Below are 12,744 nucleotides of genomic sequence, written 5' to 3' on the forward strand. Positions count from 1 at the left end.
CTTGTATGGGCAGTCTAAACCAGGAGAAATGGAAAAAAGCAATTATGCCATTTCTTCTGTGAGGAATCTGTCATATCGTAATGAAATATATATTATGAAAATCTAAACTCTGGGGGGGGGGGGGGGGGGGTAATCGTCAAACCACAGTAGCACAGCTTGTCACCATTAACTCACTAGGGCAGGGGTTCTCAACCCGTGGGTCGCGACCCCTCGGGGGGTCGCCAAATTATTTTAGGGGGTCCCCAAATTATTTTCAAAAAAAAAAAAAAATGGGTTTTTTTTTTTTTTTTTTCTCCACGATTTTTCAAAAATAGCAGACCTACAAGCTCGTAGCGCGCCACTCGGTGGCGCGCTATGAGCTTGTAGATCTGCTATTTTTCAATAGCTAAATTATAACAATGCTTAAAACACCAAAAGGGGTTCCCGCCCAAAATGGTTTAAGGTTATTGTAGCAGTCAATTTATATTGGGGGTCGGGAGGGGGCGGGGCGGGGGTCCCGAGACATTGCCAAAGCATTTCCGGGGGTCCCCGGCCAAAAACGTTGAGAACCCCTGCACCAGGGTATCAGGAAAACTGGCCAGGATTTGGAGTGAAATGGCAGCATTTCTGGAGCACTGGGCCTGCATTAAATACAGTTGAAATGAACAGTTCACATGGTGGGACAGGAAATGACAGGGTTGGTAAAAAGCTGTCTTTATTTTGCCAGGTAGGCTACAAATGATGTGTTTTGTAATACCGTACTTGGTATCTCTCTGCTTAGCATAGTGGGGAAGCTCTTGGCCCGTGTTGGACTGAACAGGCTCCAGAAGCTTAGAGAGAGAATATACCCAGAGTCGCATTATGGCTTCAGATCGATATGATCTTCTCTCTACGCCAACTGAAAGGGAAATGCAGGGGACAGAGGATGCCTCTGTACGTTGCTTTTGTTGACCTGACCAAAGGCCTTTGATCTGATAAGTCGTGATGGCCTCTTCAAGATCTTGAACAAAATAGGATGCCCCCCGAAGCTCCTAAAGCTGATCCAGTCTTTCCATACAGATATGAGAGGCATTGTCCAGTTCGATGATGGAGCATCCTCTGATGCTTTCAACATCCGCAGTGGTGTTGCTTTGTTTGCTGTTACTTACAATTGTCTTCATAAACCTAAATGTTTCTCCTTTGTAACTCAATATATTGATTTACTGTATATTCACTTTTAATGTTCCATACATGTTGTCAAGTTAGCGTCTTAATAAAGGCCAGCCTTATATATTTTTAACTAGTCTAAATGCATGGAATATCTTTTGGCTGAAGCTAGGATTCTGATTCAGGCAGCTTTCAGTTCACTGTATTATTCACTGGTTCTTTGATGTTTTCTATGATTACTTACAGTAGGTTCAGGTCGGGTTCATCACCACGCACGCACGCGCATGCACGCACGCACGCACACACGCACGCACACGCACACACAGTTAATTCCTTTTTATTCAGGGGGTAGTATAACAATAAATGACTGACATGTTTTACTTGTCAGTTCCTCAGAGTCACTGTTTGTTTTCTGCTAGACTGTAATGAACAATTTATCCTGTGTTATTATGCCTCCTAGTGGCTCGTGCCCATGGGTGCTAAACCCCAACTGTACGCGCACGCGCACACGCACACGCACACGCACGCACACACACACACACACACACACACACACACACACACACACACACACACACACACACACACACACACACACACACACACACACACACACACACACACACACACACACACACACACACACACACACACACACACACACACACACACACACACACACACACACACACACACACGCAGACCCTGAGCTTGAAGCTTCAGTGTAAATAGACATAAAACACTGCAGTGCAGATTATCACAAACAAATAGTAGAAGAAACAATCTGAAGGTATGTTCTGCTGTTCTGTGTGTGTGTGTGTGTGTGTGTGTGTGTGTGGGGGGGGGGGGGGGGGGGGTGGACATTCATAAATACTGACTTGACAAAATCATACTTATAGACATATTTCTGGTTCTGGTTGGATTTCCCTTTCCTATGCTGATGAACAATGCATTGCACACGATATTATACTATGGTGCTACCTGCTGGTCAATACGGTCGGGAACTCCACCCAAATGAATTCATGAATCAAATAATAACATTCATCACCAAGGCATATGTCTTTTACTGAAGAGTTGACAGTTTATTTGCCTTCCATCCCTTTGGATCACAACAGGGCAGACATTGATGGTTAAGCAAGCTCTAATTGGAACACCCTGGGGCAGGTCCTAGACCAGGGGTTCTCAACCTTTTTGGCCGGGGACCCCCGAAAATGCTTTGGCAACGTCTCGGGACCCCCGCCCCGCCCCCTCCCGACCCCCAATATAAATTGACTGCTACAATAACCTTAATAATAGAGACAATACACCATAAATAAATACTGAAACCATCATCATTAGGGAAGGTGTATGCATGTACTATGTGTACTATATGTACATTCTTCATTTCCACTCAGTTCCATTCAGTTTTTTTTTAAATAATTTGGGGACCCCCCAAAATAATTTGGCGACCCCTCGAGGGGTCGCGACCCACGGGTTGAGAACCCCTGTCCTAGACAACCAGTCCTTCTTTCCCCTTTTCTGTCAGTAGTACAAAGCCAACGGTCAGTCAACATCGAATGTAAAGTTTGGAAATTTGTGTTTGGTAGATTTTGTAAATAGATTGTCAAATTGGTGGAGTGGATGATTGAAGTAGTACAAAGTATGGAAGAATCCCGACATATTGTCAAACACCACCAAAGTGTGAATAAGCTGTTTAGCATTGGCAGAGAATATTTGGCACATTTCCTGTGCTGTTCATCCCACAAATGCATGTTCCTTACAACTGGGTCATCGTTTAAAAGGAAAATAAACAGGATTTGTAATGGTGTAAAAGTAGTTGCCAGGAAGCATTGCAGAGACATAACCTGGCTACCAAACACAAATTGCCAAATTATTTTGTTTGCTGTTTTATAACTAAGTATACTGTGTCTTTGAGAACCTTGATGACATTGTGGTCTGTATCAATGCAGACCGATGTCAACTCAGATAGGTCATCTACCTAACCATCCCATAAGTACTACTGCACTTTATTGGACCACTCTGAAATATGGCACCAAATAGCCTTGGCACACTTCAATCATCAAACATAATTTATCTCCTCCAGCACAAATTTAACCACTTTAAACTCTAGCATCCGTATTCATGTCATAAATTAATAGGCAAACCTTCTTGGGAAAAATAAAAAGCAGATCTGCAAGCTCACAATGCAACGACCTAACACGATGCATTAGATCGGCTATTTTCAGACCCACTTTAAGTAGAGCGTTTAAAAGGATTAAGGTTCTAGTGAAGAGTACAGTATATATATATTGCATAAATATTGCACCACATTTCCTACCAGTCTTAACAGATACGATTGAAATAGTTATAGATAGAATCAATCAATCAATCAAGGAGTAGTGTCAACTAACTAATAAGGTGCACACTTTAACAACTTTTACTTGCACAGCATAACTTCCTATGTCTATGTTCTCACACTGTACTCAGGCAGAGGCTGACAGCTTACCAAGCATCCTTGCATCTTCAAGCCATACCAGGCTCTGTCATCTGGTCCCTGTGTAGTGCACGTCCCTTGACGAGTCCACCGTGCAGGGGGATGGCATGTGTGCCCAGGGTGTGACTCCTCCTGTTGCCTGCGAGGGACAAACACCCAACACGCATTGATTGAAACTCAATACTGTATTGACAGTTTGCAAAGGACAGCATAACAAGAATATTTGTACTTTGTGCTTTTGCCATGAGTGATACGACTATTTACTAATATCATGTGAGAACAGCCAGTGCATTAAGTGCCAGTGCATTCAGTATTTAAAGTTATTATAGTTGTCGATATATTTTAAAAGATGACTTACTTGGTATTTTACTTTTGAGATATTTCCTTATCCTGATTTTACTTTGAGGGGTACCATCACCATCAGACTATATCACACAATTTAACTGACAATTAAACAACACAAACACAGACATAATGAACCCATTGTATATTTTACCAGTAAGACGTCTGAGGGCGAGCGTGCACTGGCCATATATGGAGCGTATCTTCAGTGTACAGGGTGTGATGAGGTCAGATCAAGATATGGAATGCCAGGAACAGGTCGCTCCATATATGGAGATCTAAGGGTGGCAGCGGGGGCAGTGTACAGGGTTTGATGAGGGCCCAGGTATGGCCGGGCCTTCATTTTCGGGCCTGTTGAGAACTCTAGTTTGAACTCTAGTTCCGGCCAGACGACGGCACCTCTCGTCGGCAGTCTCCTCCGTGAGAGTGTGGATGTCGTGGGGCTGTTACGAAGGCTCTCCAAGTTGGGACCGACCTCGAGATTACATTACCTGAATACCCATATATGTCCCACTCCACACCCCGGCTGCTGACTACCAGGACCTTTTTACCTCTGCCAATCAATCAATCAATTAAAAGCACCATACCTCTAAACAAGTCCATAAATTGGTCTGGTCTGCTGCTGCAGAACATTTCTCTGGTCCACTTAATGTTGGAATGGAATGAACATGGGAACCCAACATGAAAAACAAAACAAATGGCAGAGAAATCCTAGCAGTGGAGTGTGGAAAGCATGGTGTATAGTCGACCTACATAGCTCACAACATATGGGATGCTACACGGCGTGCAGCTACAGCCTACAGTGGAGGATTGGCGAACAGAAGCCATCCAGAGGTAGATGGAGAGAAGTAGGAATAAAGATGGTCAAACACTGTCTGATTCAGACCCAGCTCAGTAGAACTGATAGTGTGTTCAGTACCAGAACCAGCCCAGTATAGAACTGATAGTGTGTTCAGTACCAGAACCAGCCCAGTATAGAACTGATAGTGTGTTCAGTACCAGAACCAACCCAGTATAGAACTGATAGTGTGTTCAGTACCAGAACCAGCCCAGTATAGAACTGATAGTGTGTTCAGTACCAGAACCAGCCCAGTATAGAACTGATAGTGTGTTCAGTACCAGAACCAGCCCAGTATAGAACTGATAGTGTGTTCAGTACCAGAACCAACCCAGTATAGAACTGATAGTGTGTTCAGTACCAGAACCAGCCCAGTATAGAACTGATAGTGTGTTCAGTACCAGAACCAGCCCAGTATAGAACTGATAGTGTGTTCAGTACCAGAACCAGCCCAGTATAGAACTGATAGTGTGTTCAGTACCAGAACCAACCCAGTATAGAACTGATAGTGTGTTCAGTACCAGAACCAGCCCAGTATAGAACTGATAGTGTGTTCAGTACCAGAACCAGCCCAGTATAGAACTGATAGTGTGTTCAGTACCAGAACCAGCCCAGTATAGAACTGATAGTGTGTTCAGTACCAGAACCAGCCCAGTATAGAACTGATAGTGTGTTCAGTACCAGAACCAACCCAGTATAGAACTGATAGTGTGTTCAGTACCAGAACCAGCCCAGTATAGAACTGATAGTGTGTTCAGTACCAGAACCAGCCCAGTATAGAACTGATAGTGTGTTCAGTACCAGAACCAGCCCAGTATAGAACTGATAGTGTGTTCAGTACCAGAACCAACCCAGTATAGAACTGATAGTGTGTTCAGTACCAGAACCAGCCCAGTATAGAACTGATAGTGTGTTCAGTACCAGAACCAGCCCAGTATAGAACTGATAGTGTGTTCAGTACCAGAACCAGCCCAGTATAGAACTGATAGTGTGTTCAGTACCAGAACCAGCCCAGTATAGAACTGATAGGGTGTTCAGTACCAGAACCAGCCCAGTATAGAACTGATAGTGTGTTCAGTACCAGAACCAACCCAGTATAGAACTGATAGTGTGTTCAGTACCAGAACCAGCCCAGTATAGAACTGATAGTGTGTTCAGTACCAGAACCAGCCCAGTATAGAACTGATAGTGTGTTCAGTACCAGAACCAACCCAGTATAGAACTGATAGTGTGTTCAGTACCAGAACCAGCTCAGTATAGAACTGATAGTGTGTTCAGTACCAGAACCAGCCCAGTATAGAACTGATAGTGTGTTCAGTACCAGAACCAACCCAGTATAGAACTGATAGTGTGTTCAGTACCAGAACCAGCTCAGTATAGAACTGATAGTGTGTTCAGTACCAGAACCAGCTCAGTAGAAATGCTATGTGTTCAGTAACAGGATCAGTCCCTCAGTCTCTCCAGCTCTTTAATAAACAGAAAATACATTTTCAGGTCAGGATACCAATTGCATCCAATCAGGAGAGAGAACACAAACAGGATAAACAAGTGGAATTGGAATTGATGAAACAAATACACGGTAGATGAAATTGGACCAGAGGCTATGATGCACCTCTCTGCTGCCCCATCTGGCGGAGTCAGGTTAATGCACCTCTATTGTATCCGGAAGTTAATGCAGGAGGAGTGCCTACCGAATGGCAATAAACAACTTTCTGGCCTTGACAGCACATTCATCCAAACAGAACAGTCCTATCGGATTGTTGTATTAAACAACGTTAAACTCACCAACATTGCAGCTGTACGGAAAGCTTGAATTATCCTCTTTCAATCTGCTGTGTTTGTTCTGGTTTGTTCACCAAAGACATGTTATGAACTACTTCCAAGACATTCTGAGCAGGTGATTATCTCAGAGTTTGGAAGCGCCCGTTTTGCTCTAACACAACGTCCTGCTGCCTCCTGCATTGTGTGACATTTAGAAACAGGTGGTACGCAGGACCGCTGAGTGATTTACAACGAGCGCTTCCAAACTACAACCCTCCATGCTGCTCCATTGATGATATGCACACGGCTGCCATCTTGCCAGCAAGGTGCTACCTAGGTGCAACGTCCTATTGACAGCCCATTCATCCAAACAGAACAGTCCTATCTCTAATTGTATTAAATAACGTCAAACTCACCAACATTGCAGCTGCACGGAAAGCTTAAATTATCCTCTTTCTATCTGCAATGTGTTCCACTGTAGAGATGTTATGAGCTACTCCCTGTCAATGTATTACTATTCCACTGTAGAGATGTTATGAGCTACTCCCTGTCAATGTATTCCACTGTAGAGATGTTATGAGCTACTCCCTGTCAATGTATTCCACTGTAGAGATGTTATGAGCTACTCCCTGTCAAGACATTCCTTGCAGATGATTTTGTGCTGGAGTTTGGAAGTGCTCGTTGACTATCACTCAACAGCCCATGTGTACCACCTGTTTAGAATTTGCACATAATGCAGGAGGCAGAAGCTGGAGGTTGCTTTACTGATAACGAGTGCTTCCAAACTCTGACACTTAAGCCCAGGCCACACGTATATGGGTCTTTTGCAAAACGCACATTTCTCTGTGCGTTTGGGCCTTTCAGCCAAACGGCGTTTTCGGCCACTCAAACGGAGGTTTTTTTAAACGGATAAATAAGTGAAGATTTTCGAAAATATCCGGATCAGTGGAGCGGTGTAGTCATGCGAAACGGAGCTTTTGAGAAACGATGATGTCACCGCCACCGCCCACATGCAGCTTGTCATGCAGAGGTCCTCACAAGTATAGGTAAAACCCTGCCAGCCCAGTCCTCAGCAAAATGCCATTCCGCAGTAGCCTACACCAACAAGTCTATTTGTGGTGTGTGCATAGCCGCATGTGAAACTATATCGTGCTGTATTTTGCATCATGGTCATGGTCATGCGAGGAGAGAGAGAGAGAGAGGGTGCAGAGAGAGAGAGAGGTGTGAATGGAATCACATCGTGCGTGCGCATTATGGCACATCTCTCTCATGTTTAGGGCGCACCATTGACTGCATGTCACTGTGCCTACATGCTGACAATGTGCGCGTGAACTTGTATTAGCCTACATTATAACGTGACATTTATTATACAGCTCGAAAATATAGCCACTCTACAAGCTCACAACTGGTTGTGGACACTTCTATAGGTCTGACTCTGCTATTAATTTCTGTGCAGGACTTGCCAGGTCGCCAGAGCAATGGTAAAGTGTCTATCATTTTTAAATTATATGGAGAGAAAAGTCGAGAGTCGGGATCTGGAGATTTACGCACATAGTGTGACATGCTGACAGACAATGAAAGAAACATATACTTCCACTCACAATTTAGGTGGCTTTTAAAATGCGGTACTTATTCCTTCATTCAAAATATGATTGGCACCTCATAAGTGTAAATATAAAATCAAATATAATATAGCCTACAATTGAAACCTGCTACTGCAGTGATTTTATCCTGTGTTCAATGCGTTTCTGCGTTTGTGTGTGGACATAGATATCTCTGTCGTATGGCCAAGGATTATTTCTAAAACGGAGGACGAAAATATACGTTTTGCAAAAGATCCAGAGTAGAGTAGTAGAGGAAGTAGCTCATAACAAGTGTACGGTGGATTTTTATGAAACAAACACTTTGCACATAGTAGGCTAAGACAAGCTTTCCGTACAGCTGCAATGTTGGTGAGTTTGACGTTATTTAATACAATTAAATAGGACTTTTCTGTTTGGATGAATGGGCTGTCTATGGGAAGTTGCACCTAGGTAGCACCTTGCTGGCAAGATGGCAGCTGTGTGCATATCATCAATAGAGCATAGGAGTGGGCCTGGTTTTCTGGCACCACTGGAAAACCTACCATTCATTTTCCCCATTTACAAACAATATTTACATCAATTATTTTAAGCCTAGAATCAAGCCATCCAGGATGCTGGTGAATCAATCATGACCATAACACCTTTGATTCTGTGATTATTTTATTTAATTATATGATATACATTTAATAAATATGCTTTGTTTTAGTTTTTTCACAATATCAAAGGTTTTGTGGTGATGACTCACCAGGATGGCTTGATGCTAGGTTTAAAATAATTGAACCTAGAACCAACTGCTTGAACAGGAATCAGCCTTGATGTTCCTGAACTTAGAACTTGGAATGGAAAGACATTGGCTTATAACAAATTGCCAAAGTATTTTTTTATTTGATGATAAATGAATATAAGAATACATAAATGAAGAACTCAAGGAGCAGCTTATAATGCCATGTTATCATTATGTCATAAAAGAGGAAAATATTGCTGAAAACCAATTCAATGTCTTTATAAACTGTCTTAATCAATTGAGACAGACTTTGTTAAATGTTATACCAGTGTTAACTGAAGAATCAATAAGTGAAGACAAATAATCACAACAAACAGTATACAAACTGTATAGCAGTTAAAACATGCTATACATCAGATTAACAAAGGTAAATAATATAGTAAAATCAACTGTATAATGTCAATGTGTTCACCAAACGTCATTGAGGGTTCAGGGTTATTGATTGATTGATTGATTCTTTATTTAAGTGTCATGCTTTTGAAGAAGCCCCGCCCATATGGACTTACAGGACACTTTTTACTTTACATAAACAATGACAATAAACCGACATGACGGTTTGCAAACAATGATCAAGTGAATACCAAACTGACACTCCAGATCCTTACGAGGCAGATTACATAATATACAACATAAAATAAAATACCAAAAAATAAAATCCACCATTAGGCCTGTGACAGGATACACATGTACCTACTTGAAGAGCTGGGATTGTCTTCTACTCCAGGCTCTAGAAACAAACTGGGCTGTCCTAAATACTTCATCATTAAATAACCAGTCTAACTTCTGTCCATCATCTTCCCAGAATAGATCAGGATTTCTTTGTTGCATTGCCTCAAACAGTGGAACCCTCAAATCATCATACAGGGTACAATAAAACATAACATTTAATTAATTTTCCACATCATTTAGGTCACATACAATACATAATCTATTCTCTTCTGGGACCGCTGAAAACCGCCCTACCTCAATAGCCAGAGGCAGGATACCAGTTCTCAGCTGGGCACACAATGACCGCTGGTTTCTGGTCAGAAAGGATTTGACATACAGTTCAGTACCAAAACACTGCTTCATCTGGACATATGATCTAAGTTTTGGTTTAGACAATTATTAGATAATAGATATATTAGATAATTATGTCATTTGACCATTTAACTTTGTAATTACTAAACAGCTCCGGCATGGGCGCACACTGGGCACCCTCTTCTAGAAGGATGCTCACCTTCTCCAACACATCCTCATCATCATCAGCCTCAAGCCCCGATATGATAATGGACACATCAGGGTCAAATCTAGTCACAGCCTTTGTTTGCCCCCCATTCATTGCTGATTCCAGTGAGTCCATACGTGCAGTCAGGTGTCCAACTTCAAGTTTTGCACTCGGTCAAGTTTATGATTCAGTGCCTTGAGCTCCTGCATGATATCAGTGTTATCACTTCTAAGCGACATGGCAGCCTTTTTGTCTGCCATAGTATGATCTTCTTAGTATTCTAGCTTTGTTTAAACAGTCAGTTGTAAATATTTGATCAATGTCTTGCCTGTGCTGATGCTGTAGCCTAGGCTTTGCCTGCTAGGCCGCTGCTGAGGCCTAGCTGGGCTGTGCCTGGGGGTGGCTGGTCTGCTGCTGCAGCCTGGATTTTGCCAGGTAGCTGGGCCACGCCTAAGTTCAGTCCCCTTCAGGTTCACAATTTCACTTGTATGTGTAGTAGGATATCATCATTAAATACCACTTGTGAAACTTTAAAAAGGAAAATAACAGGGATTGAGCAGATATTTGTCAGATTAACTCCACAGGATGGTCGGCCATTAATGGCTGGCTCTTCATGGATGGATCTTCAGCACATTATTGACAGTAGTTGTTCTTTGCTGCCACCTAGTGTATTACTTAGTCTACTGTATGTACAAGAGGAATATCGTCAACCTTATGGTAACAGACCATGGTCAGTCACTGTCACTGAGTCTGTTAAGAGGACAAAACAAGCATTTCATGTATATTTGTATCATGATTTAATTTTTTTGTTCCACCTTAAAGCTGCTATAAGCAATAACATTTTTACCTTTTTATTTTTTTGGTATTCAGACAGCCAGCAATGGGTAGAACGCTCCCAAAAATAATGTAGTCTCTGTGACACATCTAGGAGCCACAATCTGCATTCAAATATGTTCCTAGAAGCTTTGTCATTGGTCGAAAAAAACCTGGTCGCAATGACTAACCAATCAGGAAGCAGACAGGCAAATCGACCAATGACAAAGCTTCTAGGAAAATCTTTGAATGCAGATTGTGGCCCCTAGATGTGTCACCGAGAATACATTTTTGGGAGCGTTCTACCCATTGCTGGCTGTAAAAAAAATAATAAAATAAAAAATAAAAAGGTCATTCAAATGTTGACATATTATTGCTTATAGCAGCTTTAATTCTGAAAGCATTTAGGTTTTGTGTGGTCGAAAAGGATATTCCCTTAATTAAGAGTGCTCAGTTTTAGTTATTTTTCCTGCAGGTTTATGATGGGATTTTGCGTTTCCTTGTTTCCATCCTTGCTTGTGGTTTTTCCTTGCCTGCCGTGTCTGGACTTCCTTTGGGTTGGCGTATGCTTCTTCTTGGTTGTGGATGTTGTGAACCATTCTGTTGCGTGGGGCGTTCTAACCCAAGATACTCAGAGAGGAATGGATCAATCTCACACAGAAATGATATCATGTGAGAACTTGCATCAGGTCCTTTGCTCCTCACCGTGTCGATGACGAAACGTGCCTTTTCATTTCTCAGCTTCATCAGATTAGCCGTATCCTTCTCTTCATCATTTAACACGCTCTGCTCTAAAAGTCTGTCCAGGACACCGTTAAGAACAGGAAGGGAAACTCTCTCGATGAAACTGCTCCTCACAGAAAACAATATGTCTTCTGCTGTATCCTTCAGTATGTGCTGAACCTGAATAAACGGCTGTCTTCTTAGATCAGGAGCTGAACAGTTTACACAGCGATCCCATGCACGGGCAGAGGTGATACTGTCGCTTAGAAGCAGCTTCACATCCTCAAACTTCCCCTTTAAAGTGATCTTGAATGTTGAGATATAATTGTGAAATTCATCAATTTCAAATGTTGCCCTACTTGGTTCAATTGTGATAGAATTATCTTGAGGGGAAGTGGAGAGTGTGTATTCTTTGGTTGGGATTAGTTTACAGGGAGGCATTTCAATGTGAATCTCTTCTCCATTTCTCTCCCTCCTTTTGTTTATCACTTCACTCAACACAACGGTGACAGGTAGCAGCAATACGTTCAGGATCGATATGGGATCATTATCATCAATTGGCGGTGTGTAAAACAGTGACACCAACGCACGTTTAGGATTAGGGCTGTCGACTTCATCAACCATTCCATAGGCAGAACATCCAGTCACATTTATGACTACATGAGATTCTGTGATCTCATGGGGGGCGATAAGCTCACTCTCCTCATCCATCACATGGAGAACAGACAAGGATTTTCCTCCACCTGGGGAGATGATCTCACAGTGGGGAAGGTGTAACTGACACAGAGAACCCTGATGACATTTTATGTCAAACAGTGGTCCTGCAGGCCTCTTGCCAAGCTGGGCTACAAGCCTTTGGTTCCAAGGGACTGTACAGTAAATTACATCTCCCTCTGCCTTCATCTTAAAGCCCAGGCCAGTCACTTTGCATTTGAACAGTCCTGCGTGGCTGCAGTGTAACCAGTAGCTTTCCTTGTTACCTTCAACATAGATGTCAGGTGTATAACACACAGCATTGTTTAGGCTGTCAGAGCTCTCTGCTCTGAAACTTTTCTCCATTTTCTCTTTACATGTATTTTGGCTTAGTGAGCGTAA

General features: G+C 42.5%; 1 protein-coding gene across 4 annotated transcripts in view; it reads right to left on the reverse strand.

Moving 5' to 3' along the window:
• lactbl1b (lactamase, beta-like 1b) overlaps window positions 1–7,177 on the reverse strand; it is a 55,841-nt gene extending 48,664 nt beyond the window's left edge. Inside the window, exons 1-3 of one of the 4 annotated variants that reach the window (XM_079509522.1) lie at window positions 6,956–7,177; window positions 4,095–4,218; window positions 3,611–3,737 (exon numbers count right to left, since the gene is read on the reverse strand). In XM_079509522.1, the coding sequence (XP_079365648.1) occupies window positions 3,611–3,617 (7 nt within the window). In that variant the 5' untranslated portion in view covers window positions 3,618–3,737; window positions 4,095–4,218; window positions 6,956–7,177. Of the gene's footprint in view, window positions 1–3,610; window positions 3,738–4,094; window positions 4,219–6,563; window positions 6,720–6,955 lie in introns of those variants that run through there. The other 3 variants (XM_079509525.1, XM_079509523.1, XM_079509524.1) reach the window with 3 other exon arrangements.
• Between the last annotated feature and the right edge of the window lie 5,567 nt (window positions 7,178–12,744).

Source organism: Electrona antarctica (genome assembly GCF_951216825.1).
Source record: "Electrona antarctica genome assembly, chromosome: 9".
NCBI lineage: Eukaryota > Metazoa > Chordata > Actinopteri > Myctophiformes > Myctophidae > Electrona > Electrona antarctica.